Below are 26,675 nucleotides of genomic sequence, written 5' to 3'. Positions count from 1 at the left end.
TTTGTGGGCATCACTGAGATGTGGCTGAAAGAAGATCATAGCTATGAGCTTAGAATCCAAGGATACACCTTGCATCGAAGGGACAGGCAGGTAGGCATAGGTAGTGAGGTGGATTTGTTGATGATATATGAAATCATATCACCAGAAAAAGGTGACATAGGATTGAAAGATGTAGAATCCTTGTGGGTAGAGTGAAGAGACTGTAAGGGTAAAAAGACCCTGATGGGAGTTATATAGAGGTCTCCAAACAGTAGACAGGATGTAGGGTTTAAATTTCAAGGGGAAATAGAAAAATCCTGTAATAAGGACAATGTTGTGATAGTCATGGGGGATTGCAATATGCATGTAGGTTGGGAAAATCAGGTTTGTGCTGGATTCCAAGAGAGGAAATCTGTAGAATGCATATGAGATAGCTTTTTAGAATAACTTGTGGTTGATCCCACTAGGGGAAAAGTAATTCTGGAATGGGTGTTGTGTCACAAATGAGAGCTTAAGTTAAAGGAATCCTTGGGAGATATTAGCGATCATAATATGACAGAATTCACCCTGCAGTTTGAGATGGCGAAAATATATCAATATTACAGTGGAGTAAAGGGAATTACAGAGGCCTGAGAGAAAAACAGGCCAAAGTCGGTTGGAAGAGGTCACTGTCCGGGACGGCAGCAGAACAGCAAAGACTGGAGTTTCTTGGCGCAATTCGGAAGGTGTCAGATAGATATATCCCGTAGATGAAGAGGTATTCTAAAGGGAGATGAGGCTTCCGTGGGTGACAAGGGAAGTTAAAGACAGGATAAAAGACAAAGAAAACATAACAGTGCCTCTAATTTCTTAGAAGCTTGTGAAGATTCAGCATGTCACCTGAAACTTTGACAAACTTCTATAGATGTGCGTTGGAGAGCATATTGACTGGCTGCACTACAGCAAATGGAAACACCAATGCCCTTGTATGGAAAATCCTACAGAAAGCCATGGATATGACCCAGTCCAACATGAGTGAAGCCCTCCCCACCATTGAGCAAATGTACAAAGAGCGCTGTTGCAGGATTCAAAGATTCAAAGACTCAAAGTATGCATACAGAGTAGAACTCTGAGATTCATCCTCGCGCAAGCCGTCACATAAAGAAACACCATGGAACCTGTTCAAGAAAACATCAGGCACCCTACGCGCAAAAAAGAACAAATTTCGTGTAGCCCCCCTGGCCACCCTCAGGGTCGCTCGGCTCGCTGTCGTCTAGGGAAACTGCCTCGGCCCCGGCAAACTGGGCAATTAGTTTGTGTGGATGCTGTGTGAGGTACCCCACCCCGCCCAGATAACAGACAATACACCAGATGCAATTAAATGATTTACAGTTTATAGATATTACTGGAACTATATAATTAAAAGAGAATAAAATATAAAAGGAAAATAAAAGGTGCCACACTTATCAAAGTTCAATCTTTTCGTGCACAAAAACCGTTGGAGCTCAAGGACCTTCTTCTTCACCCTGCGACCCCCTCGGACCACCTCGACCGGCCGCCTGGGACCAGCAACGGTGGTCGACCAGACACTCCACACGAATCCGTCTCCGTCTCCTTGCTCGGGGTCCGACCCTGTTAGCTGACTCACAGCACCTCGTCCATCCTCTGTCTCGCTCTCCCGCCTTCTGCCCCCAAAACTCCCTCGCAAACAGTATCTTCAAATACACCAAAACCATAACAACTATCTCAATTGGTTAATAACGTATTCCTTATCACCCTCTAAACCACAACAAGCTGCAAACTTTCTCAGCGTTTAAGACAACAAAGCCGCATTCCCCAGATTAACATAACAAGGACGCCATTTTAATTAGCCTCCGCAGTAACATAAAAATCGAAACCCCCTTACATTCACAAACAGAAAAAAGCAAGCAAACGACACACACAATATCGAAAATCAAACCAGGAGTGCAGTAGTCTTCAGCTGAGTTCAAAAACACAAAATAATCTGCAGATGTTGGGGTCAAAGCAACACTCACAACATGCTGGAGGAACTCAACGGGTCAGGCAGCTTCCGTGGAAAAGATCGGTCGGCGTTTCGTCAGGACTTGAAGGGTTCCGGCCCGAAATATCGACTGATCTTTTCCACGGATGCTGCCCGACCTGCTGAGTTCCTCCAGCGTGTTGTGAGAGTTCGGCTGAGTTCAGATCAGCGTCGGACCACGAGCCCACTGCAGACTGCAGGGCAAAGCGATCTTCACTAGAGTGCCCCAGAACGTATCCATATGTCCATAAGACACACTGTAGGAGCAGAATTAGGCCATTCAGCCCATCGAGTCTGCTCTGCCATTCCATCATGGCTGATCACGGATCACACTCAACTGCATACATATGACTTCTCGCCATATCCTTTGATACTCTGACCAATCAAGAAACGATCAACTTTTGCCTTAAATATAGACATGGAATTAGCCTTCACTGCAGTCTGTGGCAGAGCATTCCACAGACTTACTACTGTCTGGCTAAAAAAAAAATTCTTCCTTACCTCTGTTCTAGAGGGTTGCCCAGCAATTTTGAGGCTGTACCCTCTAGTTCTGGATACCCCCACCAGAGGGAACATCCTCTCCACATCCGCCCTATCTAACCCTTGTAACTTTTGATAGGTTTCAATGAGATCCCCCAACACTCTTCTAAATTCCAGTGAGTACAGGACCAAAGCTGCCAAACGCCCTACATATGTTAACCCCTTCATTCTCAGAATCATTCTCGTGAATTTCCTTTGGACTATCCAATGACAAAATATCCTTTCTGAGATATGGGGCCCAAAACTGTTAACAATACTCCAAGTGCAGCCTGACTAGTGTCTTATGATGGCTCAGTATTATCTCCCCTTGAAATTCCATTCCCCTTGAAATAAATGCTATCATTACATTTGCCTTCAGTGCCACAGATTCAACCTGTAAATTAACCTTCTGGGAGTTTTGCATGAGGTCTCCTAATTCCCTCTGCACCGCTGATGTTTGAACCTTCTCCCCATTTAGATAATATTCCGCACTATTGTTCCTTTTACCAAAATGCACTATCATACATTTCACAACACTGTACTCCATCTGCCACATTTTTGCCCATTCTTCCAATTTGTCTAAGTCCTGCTGAAATCACATTGCTTTTTCAGCACTATCTATCTCTCCACTTATCTTTGTGTCATCTGCAAACTTTGTCACAAAGCCATCAATTCCATTATCTAAATCACTGACAAACAATGTGAAATGCAACGGTTCCAATACTGACCACCCCCCCCCCCCCCCGAGGAACACCACTAGTCACCGGCAACCAACCAGAAAAGTCTCCTTTTATTCCCACTCGCTGCTTCCAGCCTGTCAGCCATTCTGCTATCCATGCCAGAATTTGTCAGGAAAGATTTCGCTTCATAGAAACCATGCTGACTTTGACTTATTTTATCATTAGTCTCCAAATACCTCAAAACCTCATCCTTAACAATAAACTCCAAAATGTTCCCAACCACTGAGGTTAGGCAAATTGGACTATAATTTCCCTGATTTGCCTTCCTCCCTTCTTAAGGGGAACTGGCCAAAGTTAACTGGAAATGGACACTAGCAGGAAGGACAGCAGAGCAGCAATGGCTGGAGTTTCTGTGAAAAATGAGGGAAGTGCAAGACAGATATATTCCAAATAAGAAGAAATTTTCAAATGGAAGAAGAACACTACCATGGCTGACAAGTGAAGTTGGAGCCAAAGGAAAAGCAAAAGAGCGGGTATACAAGCAAGCCAAAGCTAGTGGGAAGATAGAGAATTGGGAAGCATTTAGGAACTTGCAGAAGGAAACCAAGAAGGTCATTAAGAAGGAAAAGATGAATTATGAAAAGAAGATGTTGACTAATATCAAATAAGATACTAAAAGTTTTTTTAAGTATATGAAGGGTAAAGGAGAGTCCAGGGTAGATATAGGACGAATTCAAAATGACACTGGAGATATTGTAATGAGAGACGCAGAGGTGGCAGAGGAAATGAATGCATATTTTGCATCTATCTTCACAGTAGAAGACATCTGCAGTAGACTGGATATTCAAGAGTGTCAGGGAAATGAAGTATGTGCAGTGAAAATTACGACTGAGAAGGTGGCTCTGGAAGCTTAATGGTCTGAGGGTGGATAAATCTCCTGGACCTGATGGAATGTACATATGAAGGAAGTAGCTAGAAAGATTGCAGAGGCATTAACAATGATCTTTCAAGAATGGATAGATTCTGGCATTGTACTGGATGACTGGAAAATTGCAAATGTTACTCCGTTACTTAAGAAAGGTGGGAGGCAGCAGGAACTAAACTATAGATCTGTTAGCCTGACATCAGTGGTTGGGAAGTTGTTGGAATTGATTGTTGGGGGTGAGATTAAGGAATACCTGGGGGCACATGACAAGATAGGCCAAAGCCAGTATGGTTTCCTGAAAGGAAAATCCTGCCTGACTAACCTGCTGCAATTTTTTGAGAAAATTACAAGCAGGGTAGACAAAGGAGATGCAGTGGATGTGGTGTACTTGGATTTTCAGAATGTCTTTGACAGGGTGCCACACATAAGTCTGCTTAGCAAGGTAAGAGCCCATGGAATTACAGGGGAGTTACTAGCATGGGTGGAGCATTGGCTGATCGGCAGAAAACTGTGAGTGGGAGTAAAAGGATCCTACTTTGACTGGCTGCCGGTTACCAGTGGAGTTCAACAGGGGTCGGTGTTGGGACTGCTGCTTTTTACGATGTATGTCAATGATTTGGACTAAGGGATTAATGGATTTGTGGCTAAATTTGCCGATGATAGAAAGATAGGTGGAGAAGCGGGTAGTGTTGAGGAAACAGAGAGCCTGCAGAGATACTTAGATAGTTTAGGGGAATGGGCAAAGAAGTGGCGAATGAAACACAATGTTGGAAAGTGTATGGTCATGCACTTTGGTGGAAGAAATAAATGGGAAGACTGTTATTTAGATGGGGAGAGAATACAAAATGCAGAGATGCAAATAGTCTTGAGAGTCCTTGCGCAGGATACCCTAAAGGTTAAGCTCCAGATTGAGTCGCTGGTGAAGGCGAGTGCAATGTTGGCATTCATTTCTAGAGGTATAGAATATAAAAGCAAGGATGTGATGTTGAGGCTCTATAAGGCACTCGTGAGATGACACTTGAAGTATTGTGTGCAGTTTTAGGTTCCTAATTTTAGAAAGGATATACTGACATTGGGGAAGGTTCAGAGAAGATTCACAAGAATGATTCCAGGAATGAAAGGGATACCGTATGAGGAACATCTGGCAGCTGTTGGGCTGTATTCCCTGGAGTTCAGGAAAATAAGGGGGGATCTCATAGAAACATCCTGAATGCTTAAAGGCCAAAACAGATTAGATATGGCAAAGTTATTTCCCATGGTACGGGAGTCTAGGACAAGAGGCCACGACTTCAGGATTGAAGGACATTCATTTAGAATAGAGACGCAGAGAAATTACTTTAGTCAGAGGATGGTAAATCTATGGAATTTGTTGCCATGAGTGGCTGTGGAAGCCAAGTCATTGGGTGCATTTAAGACAGAGATGAATAGGTTCTTTATTATCCAGGGGATGTTGTGAAAGCAGGCTGTGGGGTGAAAGCAGGGGAGTGGGGATGACTGCAATAACTGGATCAGCCCATGATTGAATGGCAGAGCAGACTGGATGGGCTGAGTGGTCTACTTCAGCTCCTATACCTTATGATCTTAGTGTCTTAAAGAGTGGAGTGACATTTGCAATCTTCTAGTCCTCTGGGACCATGCCAGAATAAAGTGACTTTTGAAAAATCATGACCAATGCATCCATTATCTCTTCAGCAACCTCTCTCAGGATTCTGGGATGTAGTCCATCTGGCCCAGGTGACTTATCCGCCTTAAGACCTTTCAGTTTGCCTAGCACTTTTTCCTTTGTAATAGCACTGACTTCACAGTGCAGACAATGGTTATATCCCACATAAACATGCCAATAAAAATTAGGTGGGGTGGAATCTGGCAGCTCCAGGAGCTTTCTGTATCTTTTAAAGTTAGTATTAATCTTGTCTTCTCTGTTTATAAAACTCTTAATGGTTTGTGACCTGAGTACATCATAGAATCACTTTCCTTTCATAATCCTGCTCAGGCTCTCAGGTTTTCTTCCACCGGTCTCTTAAAATGAAATAAAAAATCTCCCTCAGAAGAAAATAGGCAGGTCAGCTTTTTTTGAACTACTCTCCTAAACTGTGGAATTCAATACCTAAAACTATAAGTGATTCAGACTCAGTTGACACTTTTTAAATGTCAGCTTAAAAGCTATTTATTCAACCTTGCTTTTAATGAACATTGTTTTCTCTTTTATTTGCATGTTTATTTTTATTTTATTTTATTTTACATATTTGTACTTTTATCCCACTTCGAAGCACTTTGAACTACATCATCTGTGTGAAAAGTACTCAATAAATAAAGTTCATTTTATTATTATCATTGTTATTGAAATTTCTGTCATCATCATGTCATGCCCCTTTCACCATTTCCCACACTGATCTGATGCATTTTGTACCTCCCTCCACTCCCATCCCTTCTCTTGCTACTTTTTCCATTTCTCCACCATTTCCATCCATCCACACTTTCACTTCACAACCATTTCCTTCTGTTCTCTCCAACAGAAAACCCAAGCCTCAGGTTTGACAAACAGTTCTTCTTCTCTCATCCCACCAGTGCAGCAATGAACGTTGGATCAAATCCCGAACGGGCTCCTCCTTGGGATGACAGGTACATCACAGTGATGGGGTTGAATGACGGCTGCATTCAATATCTGACACCTCACTGTTTATTCTATCAGGGGAGTCACCCAACTTAGCCTCAACTGGAAAATACAACCGCAAAAACTATGATGAATTCTGTACCCAATCACATCCTGAATAAACACACGGATGGAAATAAAATGGATGTCTATGAGGGAGGGAAGGGTTAGATTTTTCTTGGAATAGGTTAAAAAGTTAGCATAACATTGTGGGCCAAATGGCCTGAATGACGTTGTACATTCTATGAAACATAAAGCTACCTACCAAAGAGGCGCAGTTGTATTATTCTCAGCTCTTGTCCATCCACCATGAAGGTGTAATCTCCTTGGTCACCATGTTCTGATCCTTTCACAGTCAGAGCACCATTAGAAGTATTAAAGTGCAGACGAGACTTGAACTGGTCACTCGGTTCCACTAAGCTGTGACCTGGGACATGATGCAAAATGCTCCTGCTGATGAAAGTCCAAAGTATTTCACTCTTGCTGGGATCAACTTTGAGTTCAGGATCCAGTAAAACTGATGAGCCAAGGAGACCAACCTCTTCTTTAACTTTATCTGTTAATAAAAATAATTGTACTCATTTAAAATGTGGTGGCTGTGAAACACTTAAACAGAGACCATTGTGAAACTACAGCAAATGAGAACATAATACTGAATGGATATTGTGCCACTCTTTACAGGGTTACAGGAACTTGTCTTTCAGATAAGAGTGTTGTGAAAATTCTTTCCGGCCCAGCCTCCCACTTCAAACCCCTCATCAACTTTGGCAGATCCAACACTCTCACACTATACCTGTTCAAGCCAGATCCCAGTGCTTCTGATCTACACTGGCTCCAAAACTGTCAATTCACTGGCTTCAAATTTCTCTATTCTCCATCTCTCAGAAAGTTGAACTGCCACACCTTCAGATTTCTCTGGGGTTCATTCATCCCCTTTTCAGGAACATCCCTCAGTTTCATCACCTTGGCAACACAGGGGACAGGCAGAACCTCAGCACATTGTGGTACCTGGTGCCCGTGTATTTAGGTTCCACACACAGCCTGATGCAGCCACACATGAAGTTGGTCATCAGGGTGAGGGACACATTGGGTAAATTTTTGCTCCCGTTATACAGGGATTTGTGCGTTGTGATCTGCGCCTCACCCACTCCATCTCGGACCCCCAGATGAACCTGAAAACAGCTCGGGTGATTCTCAAGCTGGAGGAGCGGGACATGGGCAACACTTGCACCAAGTACAGCAGCCTGAAAGCCCCTCACACCTGATGACCAGGTTCTTCCCAGATATTGATAGAGAAAGCCCTCCCCACAGTCCCAATTTCAGTTTTATCTTCCCAGTCCAGTCCAGGCAATTATTCAAAGCTCAAAATACAAAGTAAATTCATTAGCAAAGTATATATATGTAACCATATACAACAATAAGATTTATTCTCTTGTGGGCATTCACAGTAACTACAAGAAACACAAATTAATCAAAGAATGCCCACCCCCATCCAATGTGCAAAAAGCTGTGCAAATACAAATTAATAATAGTAATAAATAAGCAATAAATATCAAGAACATGAGATGAACAGTCTTTGAAAGTGAGTCCATTGGTTGTGGGAACATTACAATAACGGGACAAGTGAAGTTGAGTGAAGTTATCCTCTTTGTTTCAAGAGCCTGATGATGGTTGAGGGGTAATAACTGTTCCTGAACCTGGTGGTGTGAGTCCTGAGGCTCCTGTAATTCTTCCTGATGGCCGCAGTGAGAAGAGGCCACAACCTGGGTGGTGGGAGTTCCTGATGATGAATGCTGCTTTCCTGTAACAGCACTCTGTGTAGATGTGCTCAGTGGTTGGGAGGGATTTCCTTGATGGTGGACTGGACCATATTTGATACCTTTTGGAGGATCTACGATTGAAAGGCATTGGTGTTTCCATACCAGGCTGTGACACAACCAGTCAATATACTCTCCACCACACATCTATAGTGGTTTGTCAGAGTTTTAAATGTCATGCTGAATCTTTGCCAACTCCTGAGGAAGTAGAGGCTGATTTATCACATTTGACTCAGCCTAAGACAGTGGTGTTGTCAGCAAACTTGAAAGTGGTATTGGAGCTGTACTTAGCCACACAGTCGTCAGTGCAAAGCGAGTAAAGCAGGGGGCAAAGCACACAGCCCTGTGGTGCTCCTGTGCTGATGCAGTTTGTGGATGAGATCTTCCTGCCAGGTACAGCACAGGTGGATCAGAACAGACTTGTCCTAATTGGTGATGGCCTTGGACAGGATCTTATAGCCTACATTCAACAGTAAAATGGGTCTCCGATTTCTGATGTCACCCCTTTGCACCTATTACTTGTATATGAGGGGAATGCTGCCCTTCCTCGTGGAGTCTGATGTGCTGCCAGCTGGAAGTATTGCATTGTACACTTCCAGCAGGTTTGGGCCCATCAGTCCACGTAGCCGAGTACAACTCAGTCGGTAAACCATCACCATCCTTCTGAAGGGGTGCTGAAGGCATTGTGCAGCTTGTCTATTTTAACTGTTTTCATCAGGGATCTGGAGGTGCTGTCCAGCCTGCTGTCGGCACTACCAGCTACATCGATGATGCAGTTGAAGTCACCAACCAGAATGACCAGCTGTGACGTCACCGGCAGTGGTGGGAGAGGCTCGAGGATGGCCAGTCTCTCGCTCCACACGGGTGAGGTGTACGTGTTAATTAACCAGAGCAGAGTGTTTCAGTCAAAATGTAATCATGCAACTTCCCAAGAAAGTTACCACAAAGCCCCAGACTGTCAGGAACTGTAGAGGAGACTTGACCCAAACACAGAGCAGCTGGGGTGATCACTTTAATAATAAACTGTAAAATGATAAAACATGGGGGGCCACAAAACAAGAGAGAACAGAAACTCAACACGACAAGGCAATAGAAGGCTAGGAATAACTGGTTGAGGCTGGCTGGTCTGTATGTGTGAACAGTGATTGTGGATGAAATCTGGGTTTAAATAGGCTGCAGGTGATGAGTTAGAAATGAGTGGCAGGTCACTCCTGTTAACTGGATTGAAACAGGGAGGTGATTGTCTGTGCAGTCCTGACAGGATACCCCCTTACGGCAGATACCCAATGGCCCAGGACAATCCAATGGGTCCAGTAGAATATTTCCATGAGCGATGGAACTAATATAAAACTGGAGAGCGTCCAAGACCTCTCCTCCGGGCTACACCCTTCACATTTGACCAGATTCTGCAAACCTCTCCACGATGACAGGAATCCATTAAGCAGCAAACCGTGTGCTGTGGATTCAGGGCTGATCCTTGCAGTACATCACAGGTCACAGGCCTCCAATCTGAATAGCAACTCATTACTACCTCCTCCAACCTCCTTCATAGAAACCATAGAAACCATAGAAAAACTACAGCACAACAACAGGCCTCTTGGCCTTTCTTGGCTCTGCCAACTATTTTCTGCCTAGTCCCGCTGACCTGCACACGGACCATATCCCTCCATACACCTCCCATCCATGTATCTGTCCAATTTATTCTTAAATATTAAAAAAGAACCCGCATTTACCACCTCATCTGGCAACTCATTCCATACTCCCACCACTCTCTGTGGAAAGAAGCCCCCCCCACCAATGTTCCCTTTAAACTTTTCCCCCCTCACCCTTAACCCATGTCCTCTGGTTTTTCTCTCCCCTTGTCTCAGTGGAAAAAGCCTGCTTGCATTCACCCTATCTATACCCATCGTAAATTTATATACCTCTATCAAATCTCCCCTCATTTTTCTACGCTCCAGGGAATAAAGTCCTAACCTATTCAACCTTTCTCTGTAACTGAGTTTCTCAAGTCCCGGCAACATCCTTGTAAACCTTCTCTGCACTCTTTCAACCTTATTTATATCCTTCCTGTAATTTGGTGACCAAAACTGAACACAATACTCCAGATTCGGCCTCACCAATGCCTTATACAACCTCATCATAACATTCCAGCTCTTATACTCAATACTTTGATTAATAAAGGCCAATGTACCAAAAGCTCTCTTTACGACCTTATCTACCTGTGATGCCACTTTTAGGGAATTTTGTATCTGTATTCCCTTAGCCCTCTGTTCTACTGCACTCCTCAGTGCCTTACCATTTACCCTGTATGTTCTACCTTGGTTTGTCCTTCCAAAGTGCAATACCTCACACTTGTCTGTATTAAACTCCATCTGCCATTTTTCAGCTCATTTTTCCAGCTGGTCCAAGTCCCTCTGCAGGCTCTGAAAACCTTCATCACTGTCTACTACACCTCCAATCTTTGTACCATCAGCAAATTTGCTGATCTAATTTACCACATTATCATCCAGATCATTGATATAGATGACAAATAAAAATGGACCCAGCACTGATCCCTGTGGCACACCACTAGTCACAGGCCTCCACTCTGAGAAGCAATTCTCTACTACCACTTTGGCTTCTTCCATTGAGCCAATGTCTAATCCAATTTACCACCTCTCCATGTATACCTAGCAACTGAAGTTTCCTAACTAACCTCCCATGCCGGACCTTGTCAAAGGCCTTACTGAAGTCCATGTAGACAACATCGACTGCCTTCTCTTCATTAACTTTCCTGGTAACCTCCTCGAAAAACTCCAATAGATTGGTCAAACATGACCTACCACGCACAAAGCCATATTGACTCTCCCTAATAAGTCCCTGTCTATCCAAATGTTTGTAGATTCTGTCTCTTAGTACTCCCTCCAATAACTTACCCACTACTGACGTCAAACTTACCGGCCTATAATTTCCCGGAATACTTTTCAATCCTTTTTTAAACAACGGAACAACATGAGCTACTCTCCAATCCTCTGGCACCTCACCCGTAGACACCGTCATTTTAAATATATCTGCCAGGGCCCCTGCAATTTCAACACTATTCTCCTTCAAGCTCCTTCCACTGAGACAATTTTACATTCAAGTGAACAGCTCACCCTAAATCCCATGTGGTGCAAGTTCTCCACCAGCCACCAGTGTGGATCTTGTTAAACAATCCAGATACAGACTAGCCTACCATGTAGATCTTGTTAACGTTCTCATGAACAACACTTACTCCCCAATCCTGAATCATTTTTGTTACCTCTTCATTACACTACACTACACTAATTGGCCTAATTTCAAATAATAATAAGGCAGCCTACAGAGAGGAAGTCATGACCCTGACACAGTGGTGTCAAGAAAACAACCTCTCCCTCAAAAACAAAAGAGCTGATTGTGGACTACAAGAGAAATGGAGTCAGGCTAACCCCTATAGACATCAATGGATTTGGGGTTGAGAGGGTGAACAGCTTTAAATTCCTCAGCATAAACATCACTGAGGATCTCACGTAGTCTGTACATACTAGTTATGTGGTGTAAAAGGCACAACAGTGCCTCTTTCACCTCAGATGGTTGAAGAAGTTTGGTATGGCCCCTCAGATTCTAAGAATGATTGAAAGCATCCTGACTGACTGACTGCATCAATGCCTGGTATGGGAACTGTACTTCCCTCAATCACAGGACTCTGCAAAGAGTGGTGCGGACAGCCCAGCGCATCTGTAGATGTGAACTTCCCACTATTCAGGAAATTTACAAAGACAGGTGTGTAAAAAGGGCCTGAAGGATCATTGGAAAACCAAGTCACCCCAACCGCAAACTGTTCCAGCTGCTACCATCCGGGAAACGGTATCACAGCATAAAAGCCAGGATCAACAAGCTCCGGGACAGCTGCTTCCACCAGGCCATCAGACCGCCTAACTTATGCTGACGGAACTGTATTTCTATGTTATATTAACTATCCTGTAGTACATAATATTTATTATAAATTACTATAAATTGCACATTGCACATTTGAATGGAGATGTAACGTAAAGGTTTTTATTCCTCATATATGAAGGATATAAGTAATAAAGTCAATTCAATTTAATTCAAAAAAACCCAATCAAATTTATGAGATAATATTTCCCTCACACAAAGCCATGAGAGCTCTTCCCTATCTGTCCTTCCCTTTCCAAATGCTGGTTGTTTCTTCTCTTCAAAATCCCCTCTAATAACTTTCCCACAGCTGCTATTCGACTCACTGAGCCATCGTTCCCAAGTTTGATCTGGCAAGCTTTTGGAAATAAGGGTACAATATTCACCATCCTTCAGTCTTCCAGTACTTTACCCACGGCTAAAAATGATGCAAACGGAGACTGCGTCTGTCTGTAAATGGAGTAGCAGCAGTTTTGTGCTGCTCTTAGTTTTGTTCCTCTCCCCCTAGTTTAAACTTCGAATTTAAAATTTTTAATTGCTGATTCTTGACAGGGAGCAATATGTCTATGTCTACGAGGAGTGGGAAGAACCTGTCCGAGCCTAGTGATAAAGGTAATGGGAAAGGAAAGATCTGATGAAATGCCACCATGGGCTGAAGATATGGTCCGGACACTGAATTCAATTAAAGATCAGAATGGGTCAATTAAAGATCAACTGGAAAAGAATAAGAATGAGATCAAGTCATTTCTGGAAAAACTTAAAGACTTGGAAATTCAGGGTGTTACACACGAAGGGGAATTGAAGACAACTAAGTAAAAATTGTTTGAAGCTATAACTCGTTTGGAAAGATATCAAAATAAGATTATAGACCTGGAAACTAGGTCTCGCCAAAGGAATATATGAATTGTTGGACTGCAAGAAGGAGTTGAAGATGGAGATTTAACTGCTTACTTTGGCAAACTTTTTCATACCTGATTTCCTACCATTTTATCACAGCCGCCGACTATAGAAAGAGCACACAGAGCTTTTACGTCTAAATTTAAAGATCCAAATAAGCCAAGATCTGTTTTGGTCTGTTTTCATCATTTTAAAATTAAAGATAAAATAATGCGACAGGTAGAAAACAGAGAGCTTTTAGATTTAAGGAACCTGAGCTCCGTTTTTATGAAGATTATCCGAGGGAGGTAATGGAACAAAGATCAAGATTTGCTCTGGCAATAAAACAGACATATGATATGAAACTGTTTCCTTCTTTGCGCTACCCAACAAGAATTAAAGTTTTTCCTTCTAACTCTCCTCCTTGTACATTTTTGATCCAAAAGCTGCATTGCAGTTTGTTCAAACTATACCTGCTGCCACTACCAAATGAACTGTCTGAAAGGTTGTTTGGTTATCTGTATATTATTGGCATTTCAGAAAGAAGATTTATGAAGGTTACTTGGATGCTTTATTGCGAGACTAATAAAAGAAGATAAGGAGAGTTGTTCATTATTGCATATTATTGGGTTGTTTTTTGGAAAGAAGATCAATGGTTCAAGTATGACTGTCTAAATGGTTACTCAGACATTCAACTGAGAAAAAGAAGATAAAGGGACTTGTTCCTTTAACCTAATATCTTGTTTGATGTCTTTTTTTTGTTTCTTTCTTAATTAATTAATTGGTAGTTTTTTCCTACTAATGGGGCTTCTTTTTATATATATATAGTTGCGGGTTTAATAACTTATGTTATTATTAATTGGTAGTTTTGGAAATTTAGTAAGGTTAAATATGCTATTAATTTTTTCTGCTTTATTATAGCATCTTATAATTGAATTTAATTTTTTTTTAGGGATATAATGTTAAACATAAAAAGTGGCGCTGGTTTTTCTTTTTAAAAGATAACATTTTTTTTGGTTCTTTCTTGTTTAAAGAAAAGATTAAATATAAATATTTAATCTTTGTAGATGCTGGAATGTAAACACTTTCCTCTGTTGAGACTTTATCATTCCTCTTACCAGGTCAGTTGGTTTTTTCTTTAACTAGGGAGAGGGAGAGAAAATCCTTTTAAATTTTTTTCTGTACAAGCAGAGCGGCTTTGTATTCTATCATAGAGTGCTTACCTTTTTCGGGCTTTGGGGAGGGGGAGTGGTTAGAGTTAGGAGTTTTTTACCATTGGGTGGTTCTGGAGCATGCGTGTTTTATGTGGTTGTATTCTTCATCGCCCCCATTTTTGATCATCCCATATTGGTATGCGCTCTGCACATGTGTAAAGTAAAATAAAATTATAGTATGGTATTTAAACGGATTTATGTAATTAGTTGGAATGTACGTGGTTGGAATCATCCTATCAAACAAAAAAAGACTTTTAAAATCTTTAACCGATTCTAACCTGATATAATTTTTGCTCAAGAGACACATATCAGGCCGGGAGATCAAAATAGATTTTTTGGATGGTGGAGGGGATTGCAGTTTCACTTCACTTCTCAGAGTAAAACTAAAGACGTGTCTATCTTTATTAAATCTAATATATTTACTCAAGAGGATATTGAGTCAGATTCTAATGGTAGATTTTTAATTGTTAAAGGAATAATCTGTAACAGAAAAGTTGTTTTGGTTAATGTGAACAGTACTAACTTAGATGATCCTTTTTTTAATAAGGTATTTGCTTTACTGCCTGATTTAAATGAATATATGTTGATAATGGGTGGGGATTTTAACTGTTGTTTAAATCCTTTGATTGATAAGAGCTCAACCAATCAGCGACTTCCAAATTGCTCTGCATCACTTATTAACTCCTTTTTGACCAGTTTTGGATTGATTGAATTATGGAGGTATCTACATCCTGATAACAGAGAATATTCTTTCTTTTCACATGTTTATAAAAAATATTCGAGGATCGATTATATTATAATAGAACCTCGCTTCTTGCCTAGTGTTAAAAAATGCAAATATGATGCTATTGCTATATCTGATCATGTGCCTTTGATTTTGCTTTTTGAATGTGATGATGTCATTCTTGCTCATCCACCATGGCGTATGTCTCAGACATTTTTGCAAAACTCTGACTTTGTCAGTTCCATTGAAAGTCAGATAAAAGATTTTTTTTCTTTTTAATGATATGGGGGTACGTCTAAATTAACTATATGGGATACATTTAGAGCATTTTTACATGGTCAGATCATTTCTTATTCAGCTAAGCTTTAAAAAACAGACTAAAGTGGAATTAGATAAGATTTCAAAACAAATTAAAGACTTAGATAATATTTATGCTATTTCCCCTAATATTGATTTATTCAAACAAAGGGTGGAACTTCAATCACAATATAACCTATTATTAACTCATCCTATTGAAGGCTATTTGCCTAAGTTGAAGAATCAATTTTATATGTTTGGAGATAAAAATAATAAACTGCTTGCATCTCAATTAAAAATGTCTAGAGCCAAAAGGCAAATTTTGAAAACTCAAAGGAAGATGGTACTTTGGCTTGGGAATATGAAGAAATTAATAAGATTTTTATACTGAACTTTATAAATCTCAATGCCCAGTAGATTCTTCTAAAATGAATGCTTTCTTTCAAAAGATTGCTTTTCCTAAAATTTCTGTTGAGGATCAAAAAATTCTTGATGCCCAAATTACTGAAGCTGAAAGTCATAAAGCCATTTTTTCAATGCAGTCTGGTAAAGCCCCTAGACTTAATGGCTATTCTGTAGAATATTATAAAAAATTTGATTTTGAGAAAAGATGACATTCATTTGCTCACTATTATCATTTGAGTTAATTGATAGATTCTCCACGATCTAATTGTAAATTTTTGGTACATTTTTTCTTGCTGGCAGTTTGATGTTTATCTTTAGAAGCTTTTTGTATGATGCATGGCTCTGGGGCTGAACACCTAATGGGGTTTTTTTATCCCACATTCTCTTGCTTAGGAGGGTTTTTTTTCTCATCACAAAATTTTTTTCCAATCCTTAAAATAATGTTTTTATTTCTTGAGACATGTAAGTGCTGTTTACTTTGATGTACTCGTGTTTATTCTGGATAATAATAATAAAAAGATTTGAAAAGAAAGAAAAATGATGCAAACATTTCTGCCAGGGATCCTGTAATTTCTTCCCTGACTTCCGCAATGTTGTAGGAAACAGTTGATCAGGCCCGAGGGATTTATGAGAATCTGAATCAGGTTTAATATCACTGGCATAGGTTGTGAAATTTATTTTTATGTTTCAGAAGTTCTTTGCAATACATAATAATAAAAACAGTAAATTTTAGAAATTATATATACTGTACATGTTAAACTAAATAGATAATGCAAAAAGAGAAAATAAAGTATTGTCCATCGGTTCCATGTCCATTCAGAAATCTGATGGCAGAGGGGAAGAAGCTGTTCCTGAATCACTGAGTGTGTGCCTTCAGGCTCCTGTACCTCCTCCCTGACGGGAGCAATGAGAAGAGGGCATGTTCTGGGTGATGGAGTCCGTCATGCTGGACACCGCATTTTTGAGGCATTTCTCTTTGAAGAAGTCCTGAATCCTTGGGAGGCTACTGCGCATGATGGAGCTAGGTTTACAACTTTCTGCAGCTTATTTTGACTCTGTGCAATAGACGCCCATACCAGACAGCTAGAATGCTCTCCACATCACGTACTATTTATTGTTATGTTTATTATTTAGCGTTGCGTTTGTTATGTTATGATTTGCACTGCCCCTGAGAAATGCTGTCTCATTCTGCCCTGCAGAGCTGATGTATGGTTAGAATGACAATAAAGTTTTTTGAATCTTGAATCTTGAATCTTGTAGAAATTGTGAGTGTCTTTGGTGACAGGTCTGTGCCGGTGGTGAGGTGCCATCAACATTCAGACTTTGGAACAAAAGCCAGCAGCTCAGCCTCGTCAAATAGACAAACGCTAAAGAAATGGCAAGTTTGCTGCCCGATACACCTCATGGTACAGGGAGGAACTTTTGGTGACGTACAAATCTCCTGAAACAGCTTATAAAATATAGCCATTGTCAAGACATTTTTGTAAATGCATCGATATGCTGTGCCCAGGATAGATCCTCTGAGATGTTGACCCCTAGGAACCTGAAATTGCTCACCCTATCCACTGGAGTGTTCCCATGTCTTACCCTTTCTGAAGTCCACTATCAAGTCTTTGGTCTTACTGATGCTGAGCAACATTGTTGCTGCGACATCACTCAACCACCTGATATTGAGGTGGGAGTCCTTGATGAGGATTGCTTGCACCCAGACGCTGGAGTATCTGAAGTGAGGATCAAGGCGCGATATCAAACTGGATCAAGAACTGAGCACAAACCAAACATAGAAATATAGAAACATAGAAAATAGGTGCAGGAGTAGGCCATTCGGCCCTTCGAGCCTGCACCGCCATTTATTATGATCATGGCTGATCATCCAACTCAGAACCCTGCACCAGCCTTCCCTCCATACCCCCTGACCCCCGTAGCCACAAGGGCCATATCTAACTCCCTCTTAAATATAGCCAATGAACTGGCCTCAACTGTTTCCTGTGGCAGAGAATTCCACAGATTCACCACTCTCTGTGTGAAGAAGTTTTTCCTAATCTCAGTCCTAAAAGGCTTCGCCTTTATCCTCAAACTGTGACCCCTCGTTCTGGACTTCCCCAACATCGGGAACAATCTTCCTGCATCTAGCCTGTCCAATCCCTTCAGGATTTTATACGTTTCAATCAGATCCCCCCTCAATCTTCTAAATTCCAATGAGTACAAGCCTAGTTCATCCAGTCTTTCTTCATATGAAAGTCCTGCCATCCCAGGAATCAATCTGGTGAACCTTCTTTGTACTCCCTCTATGGCAAGGATGTCCTTCCTCAGATTAGGGGATCAAAACTGCACACAATACTCCAGGTGTGGTCTCACCAAGGCCTTGTACAACTGCAGTAGTACCTCCCTGCTCCTGTACTCGAATCCTCTCGCTATAAATGCCAGCATACCATTCGCCTTTTTCACCGCCTGCTGTACCTGCATGCCAACTTTCAATGACTGGTGTATAATGACACCTAGGTCTCGTTGCACCTCCCCTTTTCCTAATCGGCCACCATTCAGATAATAATCTGTTTTCCTATTTTTGCCACCAAAGTGGATAACTTCACATTTATCCACATTAAATTGCATCTGCCATGAATTTGCCCACTCACCCAACCTATCCAAGTCACCCTGCATCCTCTTAGCATCCTCCTCACAGCTAACACTGCCGCCCAGCTTCGTGTCATCTGCAAACTTGGAGTTGCTGCATTTAATTCCCTCATCCAAGTCATTAATATATATTGTAAACAACTGGGGTCCCAGCACTGAGCCTTGCAGTATCCCACTAGTCACTGCCTGCCATTCTGAAAAGGTCCCGTTTATTCCCACTCTTTGCTTCCTGTCTGCTAACCAATTTTCTATCCACATCAATACCTTACCCCCAATACCGTGTGCTTTAAGTTTGCACACTAATCTCCTGTGTGGGACCTTGTCAAAAGCCTTTTGAAAATCCAAATATACCACATCCACTGGTTCTCCCCTATCCACTCTACTAGTTACATCCTCAAAAAATTCTATGAGATTCGTCAGACATGATTTTCCTTTCACAAATTCATGCTGACTATGTCCGATGATTTCACCGCTTTCCAAATGTGCTGTTATCACATCTTTGATAACTGACTCCGGCAGTTTCCCCACCACCAACGTTAGGCTAACCGGTCTATAATTCCCCGGTTTCTCTCTCCCTCCCTTTTTAAAAAGTGGGGTTACATTAGCCACCCTCCAATCCTCAGGAACTAGTCCAGAATCTAACGAGTTTTGAAAAATTATCACTAATGCATCCACTATTTCTTGGGCTACTTCCTTAAGCACTCTGGGATGCAGACCATCTGGCCCTGGGGATTTATCTGCCTTTAATCCCATCAATTTACCTAACACCACTTCCCTACTAACATGTATTTCACTCAGTTCCTCCATCTCACTGGACCCTCTGGGACCCTCTGTCCCTTACTATTTCTGGTAGATTATTTATGTCCTCCTTAGTGAAGACAGAACCAAAGTAATTATTCCATTGATCTGCCATGTCCTTGCTCCCCATAATCAATTCACCTGTTTCTGTCTGTAGGGGACCTACATTTGTCTTTACCAGTCTTTTCCTTTTTACATATCTATAAAAGTTTTTACAGTCAGTTTTTATGTTCCCTGCCAGTTTTCTCTCATAATCTTTTTTCCCTTTCCTAATTAAGCCCTTTGTCCTCCTCTGCTGAACTCTGAATTTCTCCCAGTCCTCAGGTGAGCCACTTTTTCTGGCTAATTTGTATGCTTCTTCTTTGGAATTGATACTATCCCTAATTTCTCTTGTCAGCCACGGGTGCACTACCTTCCTTGATTTATTCTTTTGCCAAACTGGATGAACAATTGTTGTAGTTCATCCATGCAATCTTTAAATGCTTGCCATTGCATATCCACCATCAATCCTTTAAGTGTCATTTGCCAGTCTATCTTAGCTAATTCATGACTCATATCTTCAAAGTTACCCCTCTTTAAGTTCAGAATGCTAGACAATATCACTAGTAGGGTTACAATTAAGCTCCAAACCTCAGTTCAGCTGCTCTATAAATACTCAATCCTTGGCACTCAAAAGATGATTACCAATTAGTGGGCCAGTTCCACCATTCCTCCAAGGCTAACTTAACCACAAGAAGCTCCCAATTCCCAGTGTCATAGTTTTTCTCTGCCGGGGATAGCCGTCTGAAGAAGATTGCGCATGGATGCAATTTACCATCCGAAGGTGATTGTTGATGCAACGCAGCGTCCAGTCTGATGTCTGAGGCATCCACCTTCACAATGAAGGGTTAAGAGAAACCAAGATGGGAGCTGATGTCAACCTTTGTTTAAGTTCTACAAAAGCAGTCTTCACTTCAGTAATCCAGACAAAAGGGCCCATGGATTTCTTAGTGAGCACGATCACTAGAGATGCCACTAAGTTGAAGTTCCTGATGAACTTCTGGGAAAAGTTACCAAAACCCAGGAGTCGTTAGACTTGTTTGACACTGGATGGTTGTGGCCAATCTGACTGCCTGGATTTTCGTAGGGTCTGTCTTGAGATGATGAACCCCAGCAAAGTCATCACATGAAATTTGGACTTTTCCAACTTGACACAAAGCCCATGGTCTAGAAGCCTTTTTAAAATGTCCCTGACATGAGCGATGTGCTCCTCCATGGACTTCTAGAAGATTAGGATATTACCCTTAATAGTGTACTGTCTCCTTGCATTTGCCCTACCAAGGGGCGACATCTGGGTTAAATTCCATCTGTGATTTATCTGCATATATATGCAATTTATCTCTATTGTGCTGTATTCTTTGCCAGTCTAAGGACAACAAAGATGTGGCTGTGGGAGGCAGAGTAGCAGCTATGGGATTTCTTCGAGTAGGTGGACAGGGTCGAGTTCAAAAACTTATCAGAGGGTCTGAATTAAAGCACCACAGTTTTATTGGACTTTATAAAAACAGTCAGAGGTGAGTGTGTCCAAACAATGATTCGGAGTCTTCCCCCACGAGAAGTCCTGGATGAACCATGAGATCCACACTCTGCTGAGGGCCAGATCAGAGGCATTCAGGTTTGGCGACAAAGAAAAATACAACAGGGCCCATGTACAATCTCCAGAAAGCCATCTCAAGTGTAAAGTGTCAATTTTGGACTAAACTTGAATTACTGATGGCATGACTTCAATTCCAGATGAGTTCAACGCCTTGTATACTCCCTTTGATCATCAGTTCATGAAGAACCTTCATAAACTCCCACCGCCCCAGCGATGACCCTGTGAGTTCTGTCTCTGAGGCTGACGTGAGAACATCCTTTGGGAGGGTGAACCGAAGAAAAGCATTCAGCCCGAATGGATCAACTGGCTAGAATGTTCACCAATATCTTCAACATCACGCTTCGGCATGCTGAGGTGCCCACCTGCTCCCAGCAGGCTTCAATTGTACCCGGAGCCTCAGAAGAACATGGAACCTGCTTCAGGGACTATCATCCAGTACCATTTACATTCACAGTGATGAAATGTTTTGAGAGGTTGGGGACAAAACATTCAACTCCTTGAGAAGTGACTTGGATCCTCTCCAATTTGCCTACTGACACAAAGGTCCACAGCAGATGCTACTTCATTGGCTCGTCACTCAACCCTGGAACATCTGGACACCAAAAATCCATACATCAGGATGCTCCTTATCGACTATACCTCGGCATTCAACGCTTTCATCCCCTCAAAACTAACAAATAAACTTCTTGACCTTGGCCTCGATACCGCCTTGTGCACTTGGGTCCTCGATTTCCTCACTTGCAGCCCCAGTCAGTTCGGATTGGCAACAACATTTCCTCCAAAGTATCAGTCAGCACTGGTGCTCCACAAGGCTGTGTGCTTTGACTCCTGCTCTACTTGCTTTACACTCTGACTGTGAGGCTAAGTACAACTGCAATGCAGTATTTAAATTTGCTGAAAACTCCACTGTCATTAGCAGAATCAAAGGTGTTGATGAAACAGGAATTCTGAAAGAGATTAAAAATCTGGCTGTCTGATCCATTGGTCCCACAACAACAACCTCTCACTCAGTGTCAGCAAGACCAAGGAGATGGTTATTGACTTCAGGAGGAGGAAACCGGAGGTCCATGAGGCAGTCCACATGGGGGTGGTGGGGGTGGGGGTGGTGGTCAGTGGTGGATTGAATCAGCATCTTTAAACTCCTCAGTGTTATCATTTCAGGGGACCTGTCCTGGGCCCAGCACGTAAGTGTAATTACGAAGAAAGCACAGCATTTCCTTAGAAGTTTGTGAAGATTTGGCATGACATCTAAAACTCTGATTGACAAATTTCTGTGTGGTGTAGAGTATATTGACTGATTTCGTCACAGCCTGGTATGGAAACACCAAAGCCCTTGATTGGAAAATCCTACAAAAAGTAGTGGATACAGCCCAGTCCGTCACGAGTAAAGTCCTAAGCACATCTACACAGAGCACTGAGCAGGAAAACAGTGTCCATCATCACGGTCCCCCTCTCCCCAGCCACTACTGAGGTCATGCTCTCTTCTCACTACTGCCGTCAGGAAGAAGGTACAGGAGCCACCATGTTCAGGAACAATTATTACCCTTCAACCTTCAGACTGTTTCAACCAGAGCGGATAACTTCACTCAACTTCATAAGATCAAAACACAGTGAGGCAGAATTGGGCCGTTTGGCCCATTGAGTCAATTGATGGAAGAGTTAAAGGACTGGAGAATGGGAAATCTGATTGCAGAGGACAGAAGGCCATTGAAGAAGGGGAGGAGGGAAGAGCGCCAGAGGGAGATGACGGGCAGGTAAGGAGATGAAGTGAAAGAGGAAAATGGGAATGGGGATGGTAAGGGGGGAGGGGACATTACTGGTAGTTGGAGGCTATTCAGACAGAATATAAAGTGTTGCTCTTCCCATCCGAGTTTGCCCTCATTGCAGCAGGAGAGGAGGCCATGGACTGACATGTCAAAATGAGAATGGGAAGTGGAATTGAAATGGGTGGCCCAGGCCTTCTTCTACTGCCATGATGAGACCACGCTAAGCTTGTAGAAGCAGAACCTCACATTCCATAAGGGTAGCCTCCAACCTGACAGCATGAATATCAATTTCTCCTACTTACAGTAGTTTCTTCCCCTTCCCCTTTTTCCATTCCCGATGCTGGCTCCCTCTTACCCCTTATCTACTCCTCACCTGCCCATTACCTCCCTCTGGTGCTCTTCCTCATTCTCTTTCTCCTATGGTCCATTGTCCTCTGATATTCCTTCTTCTTTAGTCCTTTATCACTTCCACATATCACCTCCCATCTTTTCACTTCATCACCCTTTTATCCACCCCACCCCTTCCCTCTCACTTGGCTTCACCTATCACCTCTTAGCTTCTCACTTGATCCCCCTTCACCAACCCATCCATTCCCCTTCTGGCTCACGTGCCTTCGCCAATCACTTGCCAGATTGTGCTCTTTCCCCTCACCCCACCTTCTTATCCTGGCTTCTTTCCCCTTCCTTTCCAGTCCTGATTAATGGTCTCGACCTGAAATGTCAGCTGTCTATTCCTACCATAGATGGCTGAGATGGTGAGTTCCTCCAGCATTTTCTGTGTTTACTGAGTACAGGGCAAGCCTGAAGGGCTGAGGGGCCTATTCCAACTCCCTTATCTTTTCATGTCCTCATGAATGTTTTCAGCTTTTGCAGTTTCTTATCTTCATCCACACACTCAGCTCCCACCCATTCCTTCTCTGCAGACACACCCTCAATCTATACACGCAAGAGATTCTGCAGATGCTGGAAATTCAGAGCAACACACATGAAACGCTGGAGGAATGCAGCAGCGGTGGAAATGAATAAACAGTCACCGTCTCAGGCTGACTCTTCTTCAGGGCTGGAAAGGAAGGATGAAGATACCAGAATCATAAGTGGGGGAGGGGAGGGGAAGGAGGACTATCTAGAAGGTGATAGGTGGAACCAGGTGTGTGGAAAAGGTAAAAAGGACTGAAGAAGAAGGGAACTGATCGGAAAGGAGAGTGAACCATGGGAGAAAGGGGAGAAGCAGGAGACTACCTAGAGGGAATATGAGGTGCTGTTCCTCCACCCTGAATGTCCTCATTATGGCAAAAGAGGAGGCCATAGACCAACATGTCAGAATGGGAATGGGGATCAGAATTGAAATGTTTGGTCACTCGGAAATTTGGCTTTTGGCAGATGGAGCAGAGGTGCTCATCCTCACTCTCAACCTACTGTCGGGTAACCTCCACAAAACTGCTACCACAGCTCCCCCAGCCTCACTGAAATATCAGGGTTTTCCAGCTGTGACCCCAGCTCTGAGATCTGGACCTCAAACTGCTTCTGTAGATGAGTGTAGTGTGTACAGCTCTCCTCCTGGTGCAAGTCACACATCTCACAGGCATTCCTTCCATTTACAGTTCATACTTTAAGAGGCATCAACCAATATGGTCAATTCCACAGTCACAAAGGGGCTCCCCAATAAATCTATTGACACCCACACGCCAAGGTAATAAACCCTGATGACAGGCAGAGAGGCCTCGTTTACTGTTCCATCATCCTGTGACTCTGACCAAAACAATACCATGGAGACCAACCCCCCCCCCCCTCTCTGACACAGCCGGAGTTCAGAAAGACCACGTCCTCCACCAGACATTTCTTCTGCACCCTGCCTAGACAGAGACTCCGGGAAAGGCGAGAACATTCCCGAAGTCACGTGACTGCTGACTTCCCTCGTCTCTGTGAACCATCCTGCATCCCACATCCCGGTCCCGGTTGCTCACCCTCACCTTTCGTGTGAGCCATAACAAGCACGAACTGGAGAACGAGTGACAACATGTCCACGTGTCAAGCGGGAGCCGAAAGTCCCAGTCTATTGAGAGATGGTTCCAGAGTCTCAGGTTCCTCCGATCGGCACCTCGAACTTGCCGGGATCCTCAAGCCTCCAGGACTGGGACACCGACTGGTGAGCACCGAGCTGACTGGACACCAGAGGGAGGAACCAACAGCATCAGGAAATGGTGAACGTCAGACTTGGGGTGTGGTTCACATTAAATATAAAACTGCAAGTTGACTGAATTCACTCTAATTGGGACAATGTACAGTACATTCAAGATAAATAATATTTTGTTGCTGCTCTGCCATTCAGTTAGATCATGCCTGATGTACCCATGGCCCACAATCGCTTGGTTGCTTTTAATATACAGAAAATTCACAATTTTTAAAGCAAGAAACAGCGAATTCCACATCTAACCCTCCGGTTCAGCCAGCTGCATTATTCTGGGGTGGGGGTGGGGGGGTGGGGGGCGGGGACAGCCTCTAGCCCGGCCAAACTTGAGAAATGTTTTTTGGGTAGATGCTGCATTATGTGTTCCCCTGTTACAAATCAGTACCATGAAATAACAACAGTACACAATATGCAATTAAATGATTGAGATTTATAATTCTTAATTTGACTATAAGGTTAGTAAAGAAAACAAAAAGAAAAAGGGCCCATTTTAATGAAACTGTCTCATGCGCATATTGGAGCTCACTGTTTCCCATCTTTTAGTTCTCTATCGATATCCCCCGGGCATCATCGACTCCCGAACCCATTCCAAGTCCACTCAGTCCTACAGGCACCCACTTCCCTGTTCTGGCATCTTCTCTCTCCCTCTTCTCCTGAACAAAAGCCCGCAAATCTCTTCTCTCAGACACATAAGAATGAAACAACATGCCTCTCATTGGATGGTGCACATTCCAAAACCTCCCCATTATCTCTAGTCATAACCCAAACACTGCTGCTACAGAGAAACCATTACATTAGCAGTGAAACATTACAGAGCATTACACAAATATTTGCATCCTCTGGGTTTTCCTTTCTGTATTAAATGTTAATTACTTTATTTTGAGTGGATTAAGAGTTAGTTAACAGAAGTCAAAGATGATTATGAATATCATTTGTGAATCCTCATTCATCAGGTTTCCCACAATTCCAGTGAGCTGTAAACTTGTTCACTAACCTGTCTGAGACTTTAAACACCACATCCAATGGGAAGTTCAATTTCAAAGTTTAAAGTAAATATACTATCAAAGTACATATACTTACAAGGATGTTGCCTGGATTGGAGAGCATACATTAAGAAAGTAGGTTGAGTGTACTTGGCCTTTTCTCCTTGGAGCGATGGAGGATGAGAGGTGTATAAGATGATGAGTGTCATTGATCGTGTCAATAACCAGAAGCTTTTTCCCAGGGCTGAAATGGCTAACATGAGGGGGCATAGTTTTAAGGTGTTTGGAAATAGGTTCCAAGGGGATGTCAGGGGTAAGTTTTTCACACAGAGAGGGTGGGTGTGTGGAATGCACTGCCGGTAGCGGTGGTGGAAGTGGATACAATAGGTTCTTTTAAGAGCCTCTTAGATAGGTACATGGAGCTTAGAAAAATAGTGGGCTACGCGCTGGGGAAATTCTAGGAAGTGTCTAGAGTAGGCACAACATTGTGGGCTGAAGGGCTTGTAATGTGCTGTAGATTTCGATGTTCAATGTCACAATGTACTACCTTGAGATTTATTTTCTTGGGGGTATTCACAGTAGATACAAAGAAACACAATAGAATCAATGAGAAACAAACAAAGATGGG

General features: G+C 42.5%; 1 protein-coding gene across 1 annotated transcript in view; it reads right to left on the bottom strand.

Annotated features, from left to right (window-relative positions):
* LOC140198124 (uncharacterized) overlaps window positions 1-25,049 on the bottom strand; it is a 144,422-nt gene extending 119,373 nt beyond the window's left edge. Inside the window, exons 1-2 of the mRNA XM_072259067.1 lie at window positions 24,847-25,049; window positions 7,042-7,332 (exon numbers count right to left, since the gene is read on the bottom strand). Coding sequence (XP_072115168.1) covers window positions 7,042-7,332; window positions 24,847-24,895 — 340 coding nt within the window. The 5' untranslated portion in view covers window positions 24,896-25,049. The remainder of the gene's footprint in view (window positions 1-7,041; window positions 7,333-24,846) is intronic.
* Between the last annotated feature and the right edge of the window lie 1,626 nt (window positions 25,050-26,675).

This window comes from Mobula birostris, chromosome 5 (genome assembly GCF_030028105.1).
Source record: "Mobula birostris isolate sMobBir1 chromosome 5, sMobBir1.hap1, whole genome shotgun sequence".
Taxonomy (NCBI): Eukaryota; Metazoa; Chordata; class Chondrichthyes; order Myliobatiformes; family Myliobatidae; genus Mobula; species Mobula birostris.
The sequence above is the reverse complement of the archived record's forward strand: the minus strand, read 5'-3'. Positions and strand labels throughout refer to the sequence as shown.